Raw genomic sequence first — 17,204 nt, forward strand, 5'->3', positions numbered from 1 at the left:
GTTTGATATCATGTGTGGTACAAGAAGTTCTGCAGAGAGTGTTTACTTGTGTGTGATATCATGTGCGATACAAGTAATCCTGCAGCGTGTTTACTTGTGTTTGATATCATGTGCGATAGAAGCAGACTTGCAGCGTGTTTATTCGTGTGTGAGACATCATGTGCGATACAAGCAGTCCTGCGGCATGTTTACTTGTGTGATATGTGTAATACAAGCAGACCTCAGCATTTTTCTTGTGTGATATCATGTGCGATACATGAAGTCCTGCAGAGTGTTTTCCTTGTGTCTGGTATAATGTACGATACAAGCAATCCTGCAGTACGTTTACTTGTTTATGTCATGTGCGATACAAGCAGACCTCACCGTTTCTACTTGTGTGTGATATCATGTGCGATAAAAGCAGACTTGCAGAGTGTTTACTTGTGTGTGATATCATGTGCAATACAAGCAGACTTGCAGCATGTTTACTTGTGTGTGATATCATGTGCAATACAAGCAGACTTGCAGCGTGTTTACTTGTGTGATATCATGTGCGATACAAGCAGTCCTGCAGCATGTTTACTTGAGTGTGATATTATGTGCGATACAAGCAGTCCTGCAGCATGTTTACTTGTGTGTGATATCATGTGCGATACAAGCAGTCCTGCAGCGTGTTTACCTGTGTGATATCATGTGCGATACAAGCAGTCCTGCAGCGTGTTTACTTGTGTGTGATATCATGTGCGATACAAGCAGTCCTGCAGCATGTTTTCTTGTGTGTGATACCATGTGTGATACAAGCAGACTTGCAGCGTGTTTACTTGTGTGTGATATCATGTGCGATACAAGCAGACTTGCAGCATGTTTACTTGTGTGTGATATCATGTGCGATACAAGCAGACTTGCAGCGTGTTTACTTGTGTGTGATATCATGTGCAATACACACAGACGTTTTTACTTATGTGAGATATAATGTGCGATACAAGCAGACTTGCAGCGTGTTTACTTGTGTGTGATATCATGTGCAATACACACAGACGTTTTTACTTATGTGAGATATAATGTGTGATATAAGCAGACCTGCGCGTTTTTGAAAACGGAGCCGATCGCTTCGTTTGACTTAATTTCAACCGATTCTACTTCCGTGGAGTCTCGGTGTGCGATTAAAAGTGCAATGCTGTTGGAGGAGAAACATATTTGATGTTGCAGTTTCATTTTGAACGTGCAGTTAGCGTCCTTCCGTCGATAACGTTGCCACAACTTGTTTATAAAGTCTGTACTTTGTTGCTCACCTGTCATTTAATTTAACTGCTCACTTAGTCAGTGTACCAATAACATCAATACTAGCACATTAAAACAGGCTGAGTTGGCAGTCAGGCACAAAGATTGTGTGTTAGATGTGTGAAGTATCACTCCTGTTTATTTTTGTTGGCCAAACTGTTGCACTGAAGTGCGTGGTTGTTTTTGAAGAACAAAGCTTGTTTATTTGACTTTGTCTTCATTAGCCAAACTGCTTTGTTTTTTGTATTGATATCAAAAAGTAAACACCATGTTTTTTTTTTACATCACTTGTGTTTTTGAACTTTACAAATTACTTCAATACCCATTCATGTGACATAGCATTGTGTTAATGTTTTATGGTGTATAATTAATTCCTAAACGACAATGGATGTATCCAGATACAGCATCTACATGTACTATATAACTTAAAGAATACCTTTCTTTATCAAAATGTAAAAATTGTGTAATACATTTTTTCAACGCTGATATTATTAATGAACAAAAACACAAATATTTATCTTTAAATATATAGAACTTTTATCTAGAGCATTTTTATTAGATATTACAAACTACATGATTGGGTTACGTTTACACTCCAACACTGTTTTACCAAACATAATGAATAACCCTGATTAATAATCGTGATTTCAATTTTGATACAATTAATCTTCATTATTGTTTTGCCCATAATTGTGCAGTCGTGTGTTAAACTTGACCTCATACATGAACACTATTTTTATCTACACAGACAAAAAGTGCAGTTACGTCTTAAGTCCATAAGGTGCCATCTTTATTTATAGTAGGGATGTCCGATATAATCGGACTGCCGATATTATCGACCGATAAATTCTTTAAAATGTAATATCGGAAATAATCGGTATCAGTTTCAAAATTATTGGTATCAGTTTCAAAAAGTATCATTCATGAATTTTTAAAACGGAGTGGTACACGGACGTAGGGAGAAGTTCAGGGCGCCAACAAACCTTAAAGGCGGTGCCTTTGCGTGCCTGCCCAGTCACATAATATCTACGATTTTTCACACACACACACACAAAGTGAATGCATCGCATACTTGGTCAACAGCCATACAGGTCACACTGAGGGTGGCCGTATTAACAACTTTAACACTGTTACAAATATGTGCCACACTGTGAACCCACACCAAACAAGAATGACAAACACATTTCGGGAGAACATCCGCACCGTAACACAACATAAACACAGAACAAATACCCAGAACCCTTTGGAGCACTAACTCTTCCGGGACGCTACAACACCCCCCACTACCTCCTACCCTCCATCCTCAGGGAGAGCATGTCCCAAATTCCAGGCTGCTGTTTTGAGACATGTTTGAAAAAAAGAATGCACTTTGTGACTTCAATGATAAATATGGCAGTGCCATGTTGGCATTTTTTTTCCATAACTTGAGATGATTTATTTTGGAAAACCTTTTAACATTGTTTAATGCGACCCCAAAGGGGTCGCATAAGCCGTAGAAAATGGATGGATGGATAATGTATCCAGCGAGGCATCACAACAAAATGAAGCATAATAATGTGTTGATTCCACGACTGTATATATCAGTATCGGTTGATATCGGTAATTAAGAGTTGGACAATATCGGATATCGGCAGAAAAGCCAATATCGGACATCTCTGATTTATAGTATTATTTTGTTTCTGTCATATCACTTTGTTTGTAATGCTTCTGTTGCTTTCATATTACATTTTCTACTTGAGGTACATATACGTTTTGAATGTGTTTGTTTGTGGTTTTTAAAATAAAACTCGGTTAAAGGATTTCAGCATAAGTAGTTTTGGAAAATTTTGAGTATATTCAAAATAACTGTGATAATTTTGGTCACGATAAAATTTTCCTACCCTGACATCCCCAGTGTGAGATATCATGTATATATATTTGTATATATATATATATTTGCATGTATATATATTTGTATCGAATCGGAAGTAAATACGTTGTATTTGGACAGCCTCAGAAAAAATGCCGACTTTTGATAAGATCCTAACGATCCTAATGCCATGACCTCAGGAAGGGTCCAGTAAATGTGCATGCAGCTGAATTTGTGTATTTATTAGAACAATTTTTTTTTTACACTGAATTTAATTTAATTTAATTTAATTTAAATCCCTCACTGAAGTTTTCAGCACTGATTTTTTTTTTTTATATACTGAATGTTTTCTGTACTGAATTTTTTGGCACTGAATTTTTGCACACTTTTTTTTTTCTAACGCTGATTTTTTTTTTTTTTTCACTTGGGATTTTTATGCATTTAATTTTTCAGTGCTGATCTTTTTACGCTTAATTTTTTTCACTGAATTTTAATACACTGAACTTTTCAACACTGAATTTTATATACACAATTTTTTTACACTAAATTCTTATACGCTGAATTTTTCAGCACTTAATTGTTTTCATTACTGAACGTTTTTTACGCAGAATTTTTTTACAGTGAATTTTTATACTTGAATTTTAGAACTGAAATTTTCACTACATTTTTTTTACACTAAATTTTTATGTACTGATTTTTGTAAACTGAATGTCTATACAGTGGGGCAAAAAAATATTTAGTCAGCCACCGATTGTGCAAGTTCTCCCACTTAAAATGATGACAGAGGTCTGTAATTTTCATCATAGGTACACTTCAACTGTGAGAGACAGAATGTGAAAAAAAATCCAGGAATTCACATTGTAGAAATTTTAAAGAATTTATTTGTAAATTATGGTGGAAAATAAGTATTTGGTCAACCATTCAAAGCTCTCACTGATGGAAGGAGGTTTTGGCTCAAAATCTCACGATACATGGCCCCATTCATTCTTTCCTTAACACGGATCAATCGTCCTGTCCCCTTAGCAGAAAAACAGCCCCAAAGCATGATGTTTCCACCCCCATGCTTCACAGTAGGTGTGGTGTTCTTGGGATGCAACTCAGTATTCTTCTTCCTCCAAACACGACGAGTTAAGTTCATACCAAAAAGGGGACAGGACGTTTGATCCGTGTTAAGGAAAGAATGAATGGGGCCATGTATCGTGAGATTTTGAGCCAAAACCTCCTTCCATCAGTGAGAGCTTTGAATGGTTGACCAAATACTTATTTTCCACCATAATTTACAAATAAATTCTTTAAAATGACTACCATGTGAATTCCTGGATTTTTATTCCACATTCTGTCTCTCACGGTTGAAGTGTACCTATGATGAAAATTACAGACCTCTGTCATCATTTTAAGTGGGAGAACTTGCACAATCGGTGGCTGACTAAATACTTTTTTGCCCCACTGTACATCAAAATTTTACACTGAATTTTATCTACACAATTTTTTTACACTGAATTATTAAACACTGAATTTTTCAGCTCTTAATTTTTTTACACAGAATTTTTCATTACTTAAATTACAAACTTTTTTACGCAACATTTTTTTGTTAGTGGTTTTTACAATAAAACTTGTTTAAAGGGGAACATTATCACCAGACCTATGTAAGCGTCAATATATACCTTGATGTTGCAGAAAAAAAGACCATATATTTTTTTAACCGATTTCCGAACTCTAAATGGGTGAATTTTGGCGAATTAAACGCCTTTCTATTATTCGCACTTGGAGCGATGGCGTCACAACGTGACGTCACATAGTTAGTTAGTCAATCCGCCATTTTCTCAAACACATTACAAACACCAAGTCAAATCAGCTCTGTTATTTTCCGTTTTTTCGACTGTTTTCCGTACCTTGGAGACATCATGCCTCGTCGGTGTGTTGTCAGAGGGTGTAACAACACGATCAGGGACGGATTCAAGTTGACTTACGTGGAGTGTGCATCGATTAGCACGGCATGCTACTCGATGCTAACATGCTATTTAGGCTAGCTGTATATACATTTGCACATACAAATTTAATGTACACCCACATTTAATGCCAAACAAACACTTACCAATCGACAGATTTAAGTTGCTCCAGCGTCACAAGATGCGAAAATCCCAATCGTTTGGTCTGCACATTTTACCGGCGATGCTAAGGCAGACATGGCAGAGAGCTGTATAGATATCCTGCAGATGCATTTCCAACTATAAAGTCAACGAAATTACAAAGGTGAGTTTTGTTGATGTTATTGACTTGTATGCTAATCAGACATATTTGTTCACGGCATGACTGCCAGCTAATCGATGCTAACATGCTATTTGGGCTAGCTATATGTACATTTGTAGCTATATTTGCATCCACCCTTCCCTCCACCCACATTTAATGCCAAACAAACACTTACCAGTCGACGGATTTTAAGTTGCTCCAGTGTCACAAGATGCAAAAGTCTCGATCGTTTGGTCTGCACATTTTACCGGCGATGCTAAGGCAGACATGGCAGAGAGATGTATGGATATTCTGCGACACTCAATCGTTGGTTAGAAGGCGATCGCCGAATAGCGTCAATAGCTATTCGCTCAATAGCTTCAGTTTTTTCTTCAATTTCGTTTTCGCTATCTGCCTCCATACTCCAACCATCCGTTTCAATACATGCGTAATCTGTTGAATCGATTAAGCCGCTGAAATCCGAGTCTGAATCCGAGCTAATGTCGCTATGTCTTGCTGTGCTATCCGCCATGTTTGTTTGTATTGGCATCGCTATGTGACGTCACAGGAAAATGGACGGTGGCTTCACAGATGGCGAAAATCAGGCACTTTGAAGCCTTTTTTTGGGATATTCCATGATGGGTAAAATTTTGAAAAAAACTGAAAAATAAAATAAGCCACTGGGAACTGATTTTTATTGGTTTCAACCCTTCTGAAATTGTGATAATGTTCCCCTTAAAAGGATTTCAGTATAAGTAGTTTTTGAAAATTCTGAGCACATTTAGAATAACCGTCTTGATTTTGGTCACGATAACCGTGATAAGAAATTGTCATACCGTGACATCCCTAGTGTGAGATATCATGTGCTCCATTGTTTGTATCGCATCAGAAGTAAATAAGTTGTATTTGGACAGCCTCAGGAAAAATTTCTACTTTTGTTAGGACCCTAACGACCCCGCCTCTCCATTTCTAGGGCGTGTCTGAAGAAAGCGTCCGAGGTGGCCTGCCTTCTTCGCAGCGGTCACATGACCGTGGCGCTGCAAGGTGAGTCACATGACTCGTGACTCGCCGGCATTATTGAGTGCAGACGTTATGGAAAGCTGTGTGGTGTGTCAGAGGCGGACGACCGGGACATGAGCTGCGTGGTGTCCAGCCTGGTGCAGGTGATGTGCGACCCCCACTGCCGAAACCTGCTGGGGTTCCAGAGCCTGGTGCAGAAGGAGTGGGTGACGGCCGGCCACCGCTTCTACAGCCGCATCAACTATCACCGTGACAATGACAAGGAGGAGGTGACGTAAGGCGGCCGCCGTGTTGGCTCGGCATCTGTCCGCTCACGGTGTTCTCACCCCCGCCCCCAGGCTCCGGTCTTCTTGCTCTTCCTGGACTGCGTCTGGCAGCTGTGGTCTCAGTACCCCTCCCGGTTCCAGCTGACCGACGACTTCCTGTTGGCCCTGCACGACAGCACTCACCTGCCGCTCTTCTCCAGCTTCCTGGGGAACTGCCAGCGGGAGCGATGCCGACGCTCTCAGGTACTGAAACACTTTTGCTGCTGACACTCCTATTTATATAAACACTAGTTCCTGCTCCGCTCAGAACCTGGGCCAGACCTACACGCCGGTCAACGGCTGGCGGGACGCGTCCGAGCCGCCTGACCCGCCCCTTCCTTCGGTGTGGGACTGGTCCCTGCAGTGCAGCAAGCAGAGACGAGGCCGCTTCACGCAGCCTGTCTCGGGGACGCCTCCTTTGCAGCCGGTGATCAATGGGAACCTTAACAGCGACCTGGATGCCAACAGGGTAAGATCTGCGCACCGTTGCCCTCTGGTGGCAGTGGAGGGAGCTGCGTTTTTTCCGGCCCATGACTTCAGGAAGCGTCCAGTAAATGTGACGACACATTATCATGCAGCTGAATTTGTGGTTTTGTTACAAAATTAATTTTTTTACACTTAATTTAATTTAATTTAATTTAATTTAAATCCCTCACTGAAGTTTTCAGCACTGAATTTTTTTGACACAGAATGTTTTCAGTACTGATTGTTTTGGACACTGAATTTTTATACACTTTTTTTAACGCTGATTTTTTTTTTACTTGGGATTTTTATGCAATAAATTTTTCAGTACCGGACTTTTTACGCTGAAATTTTTACACTAAATTTTAATACACTGAATTTTTCAGCGGTGATTTTTTTTTTTTAAACCAAAATTTTCGGTACTGAATTTTTTGCATTGAATTTTATCAACAGTATTTTTTTACACTGAAGTCTTATACGCTGACTTTTTCAGCACTGAATTTTTTTGACACAGAACGTTTTCAGTACTGAATTTTTATGACACTGCATTTTTATACACTTTTTTTTTTAACGCTGATTTTTTTTACTTGGAATTTTTACTTTTTACGCTGAATTTTTACACTAAATTTCAATACACTGAATTTTTCAGCTCTGATTTTTTTTTTTACACTGAAATTTTCGGTACTGAATTTTTTGCACTGAATTTTATCAACAGTATTTTTTTACACTGAAGTCTTATACGCTGACTTTTGCAGCACTTAATTTTTGTACACCAAATTTTTTATTATTGAACGTTTTTTCCCAATAATTTTTAACACAGAATTGAATTGAATTTAAATCCCTCGCTGAAGTTTTCAGTAATACATTTCTTTGACTCAGAATTTTCGTTCCCTTTTTTTTTTAACACTGATTATTTTTTCTTGGGATTTTTATGCATTTAATTTTTCGGTACTGACTTTTCACGCTGAATTTTTTACACTAAATTTCAATACACTGAATTTTTCAGCGCTGATTTTTTTTTACACTGAAATTTTTGGTACTGAATTTTTTACACTGAATTTTATCAACAGTATTTTTTTACACTGAAGTCTTATACGCTGACTTTTTCAGCACTTAATTTTTGTACATTAAATTTTTTATTACTGAACTTTTTTTACCAAGAATTTTTTTACACTGAATTTATTTTAATTTAATTTAAATCTCTCACTGAAGTTTTCAGTACTGAATTTCTTTGACCCTGAATTTTTATACACTTTTTTTTTTTTAACACTGATTATTTTTTACTTGGGATTTTTTTGCATTTAATTTTTCAGTACTGAACTTTTCACCCTGAATTTTTTACACTAAATTTCAATACACTGAATTTTTCAGCACTGATTTTTTTTTTTTACACTTAATTTTTCAGTACTGAATTTTTTGCACTGAATTTAATCTACACTATTTTCTACACTGATTTTATACGCTGAAATTTTCAGTACTTAATTTTTTTTTCATTACTGAACTTTTTTAGTCATAATTTTTTTCCACTGAATTTTTATACCCGAATTTTTCAGCACTGAATTTTTCACTACATTTTTTTACACTAAATTTTTATATACTCATTTTTGTAAACTGAATGTCTATACATTGAATTTATAGACTGAATTTCTCAGCACTGAATTTTTATTCACGTAATTTTTCACATTGTTTTTACACAAAATTTTTATATACCTGATTTTTGTACACTAAATGTCTATACATTGAATTTTTACACCAACTTTTTCTGCACTGAATTTTTATTTACGTAATTTTTCACTACATTTTTTTCACACAATTTTTATGTACTGATTTTTGTACACTAAATGTCGATAGATTTAATTTTTTACACAGAATTTTTCAGTACAGAATTTTTTGACACTGAATTTTTAAACACCTTTTTACGATGAATTATTTTACATAGGATTTTATACATTGAATTGTTCAGTACTGAACTTTTTTACGCTGAATTTTTTACAACGAATAATTTTACACTGAATTTTTCAGTACTGATTTTTTTACGCTGAATTTTAAAACACTCGAGTTTTTCAACACACACATTTTTCAAACATTTTTTTCAATTAAATTGTCTGCATAATTCGATGTAAAAAAATACTTTACAAAATTCAGTGTCAAAAAAAATAAATGTATATATATCCATACATTTCATCTTGTTATCAACCAAGCAGTGCACTCCCTCTTGTGGCTGCACGAAGAAACTACTAGTCTCTTGAATGTATTTTCTTCTCCCCCAGCTGACCGATGCCATCCCGGGCTCTGTCTTCCTCCTCTCCCGAGGAATCTTCTCCTGTCCTGCCAATCTGCTTCCTTGGCGCAGCGGCGGCACGTCAGGTGTTTACCGGAAGAGCCACCGCAGGGCGCCGTCCTCGGAGAACGTTCCTGGGCTGGAGAGGCTGATAAAAGCCTGGTCCCTCACTGAAGTCCCTGCAGTCCACACTTTCAACTCAGGACTTCATGGACCAGTGGACCCCTACCAGCCCCTCATACCCCTGCTGATGGGGCCTTGTGTGGGGCTGTGGAGAGAGTGCTACCACCGGGGGGCGCTGCATGCCGAGGTATGTCTACAGGTGTGCTTTTCATCATTACCTCATTGTCCATCATTTATCTCCATGGAGAAATGACAAATGCGCTACAAAAAAACGTAAAATATACAAAAACTATCAAATATGCAAAAACTATAAAATATACAAAAACATACAGAACCAAAGTATACAAAGCCAGAAAATAAAATGTACAAAAACAGTGAACTACAAAAACTATAAAATTTACAAAAACTATAGAATAAACAAAAACTAAACACTATTAAAAAAAACTATGGAATATACACAAATTACAAACCATACAAAAACTATACATTATACGACAACTAAATCATACAAACACTAGAGAGTATACAAACATAAAATATACAACAAAAACAATAAAATACACAAAAACTAAAAACGATATAAGTATAAAGTATACAAAAAGTATAAAATACACACAAACCATACATTATTTCAAAAACAAAGTATATAAAATATACAACACCAATAAATTATCAAAAGAATATAAAATATACAAAACATACTATATAATCAATTTACAAAAACAAAGTATACAAAAAGTGTAAGATTTACAAATACAGTACTCTATACAAAAAAAACAATAAATCATCCAAAAAAAAATATATATATAAAAACTAATTTTACAAAAAAGAATTCATCCAAAAACATAAAACTATGTTAAGTATAAAATATACAAATAATATAAATAGACTATACGATAACAATAAAATCTACAAAAGTAAACATATACAAAACCAATTAAATCTACAGAAAAAAATATAAAAAAATACACATAAAAACAAGAAAATATACAAAAATAAGAAATTATACAAAAAGTATAAAATATACAAAAAGCATAAAGTAAACAAAAATATACTATACTATAGTACATAAACTATAAAATATACCAACCCAAACAATGCAAAAACTATAAAATATACAAAAACAATAAAGTAAAGAAAAATTATAAAATACTGAAAAAGTATAGAATACTGAAAAAGTATAAATATAGAAAAAGTATAAATTATAGACTGATCGTTGTGCTTGCACATGCCTACATCATCATTAGTGTACTTTTTTAGTGAGTTAACATCTTTTGTCAGTGAAATACATATATATGTATGTGCATACATGTATATGTACATACTGTGTATATATATGTGTGTATATATGTATGTGTGTGTATATATACGTGTGTGTGTATACAGTGGGGCAAAAAAGTATTTAGTCAGCCACCGATTGTGCAAGTTCTCCCACTTAAAATGATGACAGAGGTCTGTAATTTTCATCATAGGTACACTTCAACTGTGAGAGACAGAATGTGAAAAAAAATCCAAGAATTCACATTGTAGGAATTTTAAAGAATTTATTTGTGAATTATAGTGGAAAATAAGTATTTGGTCAACCATTCAAAGCTCTCACTGATGGAAGGAGGTTTTGGCTCAAAATCTCACGATACATGGCCCCATTCATTCTTTCCTTAACACGGATCAATCGTCCTGTCCCCTTTTTGGTATAAACTTAACTCGTCGTGTTTGGAGGAAGAAGAATACTGAGTTGTATCCCAAGAACACCATACCTACTGTGAAGCATGGGGGTGGAAACATCATGCTTTGGGGCTGTTTTTCTGCTAAGGGGACAGGACGATTGATCCGTGTTAAGGAAAGAATGAATGGGGCCATGTATCGTGAGGTTTTGGCTCAAAATCTCACCTTCCATAAGTGAGAGCTTTGAATGGTTGACCAAATACTTATTTTCCACCATCATTTACAAATAAATTATTTAAAATTCTTACAATGTGAATTCCTGGATTTTTTTTTCACATTCTGTCTCTCACAGTTGAAGTGTACCTATGATGAAAATTACAGACCTCTGTCTTCATTTTAAGTGGGAGAACTTGCACAATTGGTGGCTGACTAAATACTTTTTTGCCCCACTGTAAATGTGTGTGTGTGTGTGTGTGTGTGTGTGTGTGTGTATGTATATATATATATATATATATATATATATATATATATATATATATATATATATATATATATATATATATATATATATATATACATATATGTGTATGTATATATATATATATATATATATATATACATATATGTGTATGTATATATATATATATATACATATATATATATATATATGTGTGTGTGTGTGTGTGTGTGTGTTTATATATGTATATATATATATATATATATATATATATATATATATATATATATATATATAATTTCCCAATATGTACGGGTGGAGCTGTCATGCTCAACAGTGCTGTCTCCATGCCAACGGTAGAACTCGTCGAGCAGCGAGCGAGTGGGCACAAATGTTTTGTTTTGAGGGGGCAAAGGAGAACATCTGCTGCTAGTCCAACAGCCAGGTTCTCTCTGCCTGCTCGTATACAGAAAAAGCTTAAGGTATTATTTATTAATATTTTTATCATATTTGGTCCAAGATCAGTACTGTATGAAGTATGCTTCAGAGTAGTCAGTGTACAGCTATAATATATAATTCAACGCATTTTAATATAAAATTGATTAATTGTGCATTTTCTATAAAGTAGTCATATGTATATTTTTATTTTTTCTATGAAGTAGTCATATCACGACAGAGTACATTAAAGTACACGACAGAGTACACTAAAGTACACGACAGAGTACACTAAAGTACACGACAGAGTACTATAAAGTACACGACAGAGTACACTAAAGTACACAACAAAGTACTATAAAGTACATGCTGGATTACTTCTTGGCGAGTAACGGTTGATGATGTCATCCATCAGGCCTTCTCGCACCCCACCCCGGCTGACTCCGCCCACCCTCTGGAGCGACTGTGCCAGGAGGTCCAGCAGCTGCGAGACAAGTTGGCTCAGGCGGCGTTGGACTCGCAACCCGACTCGCTCGCCAGGAAGACGGCGGCCGGGCCTCGCCGCGACGCCAACTCCAACCAGACCACGGACAACAACGCCACCTTCCTCTTCGCCGCGTCCGGGCCTCCTCGAGGAGGTGGCGTGGCCAAAGGCGCCGCGGCCCCGCCCACCCCCCTCAACCACAACAGCGGCAGGGCTCCTCGGCCCACATCTGCCGCCTCTAGGGGCGTCAACGCCAACAGACACACCTTCCTCTTTGGCCACGCCCCCGCCGCACAGACACGCCCCAACGCCAAAGCGGACAAAAGCGGCGACGCCTCCGATGATTCTTGAGATCCAAAGTCCTTTTTATCCTCTCTTAATGCCTAAGGGAAGGAAGTGTCCTGGTGGTGACCCACAATGCACCTGGTGATGACCCACAATGCACCTGGTGATGACCCACAATGCACCTGGATGTGTCTCAGGAAGAAAATCATCAGACACTTCATTAGGAACACCAGCACATTAATCTACTGCCAGCCAGTATTTACTAGTACTTGTACTACGTTCTCCCAGTCTTCACTGGTACTTGTACTACGTTCTCCCAGTCTTCAATAGTACTTGTACTACGATCTCTCAATATTCACTAGTACTTGTACTACGATCTCCCAGTCTTCACTAGTACTCGTACTACGATCTCCCAATATTCACTAGTACTTGCACTATGAACTCCCAGTCTTCACTTGTCCATTTACTATGATCTCCCAGTCTTCACTAGTACTTGTACTACTATCTCCCAATATTCACTAGTACTTGCACTATGAACTCCCAGTCTTCACTTGTCCATTTACTATGATCACCCAGTATTCACTAGTACTTGTACTATAATCTCACAGTCTCCACTAGTACTTGTACTACAATCTCCCAGTCTTTACTAGTACCTGTATTATGATCTCTGTCTTCACTTTTACTTGTAGTACAATTTCCCAGTCTTCAATAGTACTTGTACTACGATCTTTCAATATTCACTAGTACTTGTACTACGATCTCCCAGTCTTCACTAGTACTTGTACTACGATCTCCCAGTCTTCACTAGTACTTGTACTATGATCTCCCAATATTCACTAGTACTTGCACTAAGAACTCCCAGTCTTCACTTGTACATTTACTATGATCTCCCAGTATTCACTAGTACTTGTACTATAATCTCACAGTCTCCACTAGTACTTGTACTACGGTCTCCCAGTCTTTACTAGTACCTGTACTATGATCTCCGTCTTCACTATTACTTGTAGTACAATCTCCCAGTCTTCAATAGTACTTGTACTACGTTCTCCCAGTCTTCACTAGTACTTGTACTACAATCTCCAAGTCTTCACTAGTACCTGTACTATGATCTCCATCTTCACTATTACTTGTAGTACAATCTCCCAGTCTTCACTAGTACTTGTACTATGATTTCCCAGTATTCACTAGTACTAGTACTAAAATCTCACTGTATTCACTAGGACTTGTACTACGATCTCCCAGTCTTCACTAGTACTTGTACTACAATCTCCCAGTATTCACTAGCACTTGTACTATGATCTCCCAGTCTTCACTAGTACTTGTACTATAATCTCCCAGTATTCACTAGTACTTGCACTATGAACTCCCAGTCTTCACTTGTACATTTACTATGATCTCCCAGTATTCACTAGTACTTGTACTATGATCTCACAGTTTTCACTAGTACTTGTACTACAATCACCCGGTATTCACTAGTACTTTTACTACAATATCCTGGTATTAACTAGTACTTTTAATATGATCTCTCGATATTCATAAGTATTTTTAATACGATCTGACGGTATTCACTAGTACTTGTACTAGAATCTCTCAGTATTCACTAGTACTTGTACTACGATCTCCTGGTATTCACTAGTACTTTTACTATGATCTCTCGGTATTCATAAGTATTTTTAATACGATCTCCCGGTATTCACTAGTACTTGTACTAGGATCTCCCAATATTCACTAGTACTTGTACTATGATCTCCCAGTATTCACTAGTACCTGTACTACAATCTCTCAGTATTCACTAGCACTTTGGATTCAAATATTTCTACACACATACAAACATGAAATTGTTTATCATTTGACAGTAAGCAGACTTTATTACAACTTCTGTCCAATGTTTCTTTAACCTTCTTTATCAAAGCACTCGCAACTTTCTTTGGCCCCTCGGTGGATTATTTTCTAGTCGTACGCAATAGATAAAAAGCATAAACTGGGATTCTTAGCTCCAACACAAAAACTGCGGTAAACCGTTTTTAACTGCTAATCGGTTCCCTTGGTCAATGAATCCTTATTTCCAAAAACCACACCCCCTCAAATTTTTAGAAAAAAAAAAAACATTTAGACTCAAACTCCACGGCGACTTTTTGGTTGAATTTACTAAAGTGAAACAATTTTACACTTAGACTTGCTTTGTTATTGTCATTCAAATGTGAACTTTACAGTACAGATAAGAACAAAATGTTGCATTAGCTCGTTGTAGTGCAGAATGTAAAAGAGCAATTATGTTCAATATGCTAAACGTGTTAGCATATTGGCTAATGCTACGACGCTAGCTTGATTACATTACGATAGCACGTACAAATATGCATGAAAACACTCTTTCAGACATCACACATGGGACAGTTTAGTAGGTATGAATTGTTTTAGTTATATTGTAAAACTTTCAGCTGTTGCTTTGAGTGATGAATGAAGAATTCATGCGGCTAGAAGACGGAAAAGCACTTCTACTTCCGGTTGACATCGCCGTCTGAACAGTGACCGAACTCGTCAAAAAGATGGCAATAAGACACGTTTTCGAGTGTCTTCGCTTGTTTTGTTTACTTTTTGTATTATGGCCATCAGAGAAGAAAACTCAGCCGCGTCGTTTTATAAGCCGCAGGGTTCTAAGCGCAGGGACAAAGTAGCGGTTTATCGTCCGGTATTAACGCTAATTACAAATGAAATATTTTCAGAGTTGGAACGAAAACATGATCGAGTTATTTATTCCCTTTCACACTCCTTTAGTCCAATATAGTAATGCTTCCTGAGGCTGAGCCAATCAGTGGCCACGATACTGAGCAGCGCTCTGATTGGCTCGGTCTCCTCTGCTGTTGGATATTTTTACTTTAGACATTTTTTGAATACTTTGAAAGTGCGTCAACCGAGCCAAAAATATGTCAAATGTGCTTTATGGAGCACTGCGACAGATTGAAGTCGCAAATTTGGATGATTGGCCGCAAGAGCCGAGATGATAAAAATGTTTTATTTTTTATTTTAAGATTATCAAGTATTTATTAACAGTGTTTAAGTTGTTGGGCGTGTACCTAATGAAGTGTCCTGTGAGAAGCTGCTCATTTCGTTGTTTTTTTTTTCCTTTTAAAGGCACTTTGATATTTCCTTTCTTTAAACGTGAAATTATGTCTGATTATTCATGTTGTCATCCTGGACCAAATGTATTATTGTGCACTGTAAAAAAAAAAAGAAAACATTTTACAATAAAAAGCCAGTCGCCAGAATTTTACCGTAAAAAAAAAAATACTGTAAATTTTATGCTAAAATTCTCGCGATTTTTTTTTTTTTATTGTAAAATCTACTTATTTTTACAGTGCATTAAAAAGTGATGAATGTTTATATAAGTAAAAAGCATGTTTTCTACACCAGGTACTCACTTGATTAAAACCATCAGTTCAAATCAACCAATGTTTATTTATATAGTCCTAAATCACGAGTGTCTCAAAGGGCTGCACAAACCACAACGACATCCTCGGTAGAACCCACATAAGGGCAAGGAAAAACTCACACCCAGTGGGATGTCGGTGACAGTGACAAAGACTGAGAAACCTTGGAGAGGACCGTATATATATATGTAACCCCCCCCAGGGGACCGAAAGTACATTCTTGGCTTATATAACTTTTGCTCACATCTGCTCACATACACCCCCTCGTGGTCGTTTGCGCACACTACAGCTAATGCCTCAGTCCCTCGCAGGATTCTCACAGGAGTGAGGCAAAAATAACTGCTGCGTCAGCGTGTTTTTTATCCTGCAGAACAAAACTGAGGAAAGACAAAGGATGTTGCACACAGTCTTTATTTTTTTTTTTTTAAACAAAATAAATATGATCTGGAACAACTTAAAAAAGGTACAGCAGCATTTTTAAAACAATAAAAGCGTCAGGACGCGATTTTAGGGGATTAAAAAAAAAAAAAACAGTTAAAATTACCAAAAAGGCTGACAAGACATTATTGTTATTGATTATTGACGACGGGGGTGGGGGGCACCTCGCAGAGGTCACAGGGGGCGGCCGCCGCCAGCCCGCTGACGGCCCTGCACAGGGGACACGGGTAGTCGGACAGGCCCTCGATGTCCAGGAAGGCCGAGTCGACGATGTGGTCGCAGCAGGCGGCGCAGTAAAGATGGCCGCATGACAGGCGCTTGAGGCGGCCCTGAGAGGAGATGCAGGACTGGCAGTGGGGGAGCTCGGGGCCCAGAGACACCGAGCACGTCAGGGAGCTGCTCTCCGCGCTGGAGCTCAGCTTGGTGGGAGACCTGCCAGCAAATATATTCAAAATATACCAACAAAGTTTTTTTTTATTTTTT

The 17,204-nt window shown here is 37.3% G+C and overlaps 1 protein-coding gene across 4 annotated transcripts in view; it reads left to right on the forward strand.

Annotated features, from left to right (window-relative positions):
* The window catches only part of mtmr11 (myotubularin related protein 11), a 101,336-nt gene extending 88,040 nt beyond the window's left edge, over positions 1-13,296 (forward strand). For 3 of the 4 annotated variants that reach the window (XM_061882330.1, XM_061882327.1, XM_061882328.1), the window contains 6 exons: positions 6,312-6,382; positions 6,455-6,627; positions 6,697-6,867; positions 6,932-7,132; positions 9,396-9,728; positions 12,502-13,296. In XM_061882330.1, coding sequence (XP_061738314.1) covers positions 6,312-6,382; positions 6,455-6,627; positions 6,697-6,867; positions 6,932-7,132; positions 9,396-9,728; positions 12,502-12,921 — 1,369 coding nt within the window. In that variant the 3' untranslated portion in view covers positions 12,922-13,296. The remainder of the gene's footprint in view (positions 1-6,311; positions 6,383-6,454; positions 6,628-6,696; positions 6,868-6,931; positions 7,133-9,395; positions 9,729-12,501) is intronic. The other variant, XM_061882329.1, reaches the window with a different exon arrangement.
* The last annotated feature ends 3,908 nt before the right edge of the window (positions 13,297-17,204 follow it).

Source organism: Nerophis ophidion, linkage group LG21, assembly GCF_033978795.1.
Source record: "Nerophis ophidion isolate RoL-2023_Sa linkage group LG21, RoL_Noph_v1.0, whole genome shotgun sequence".
NCBI lineage: Eukaryota > Metazoa > Chordata > Actinopteri > Syngnathiformes > Syngnathidae > Nerophis > Nerophis ophidion.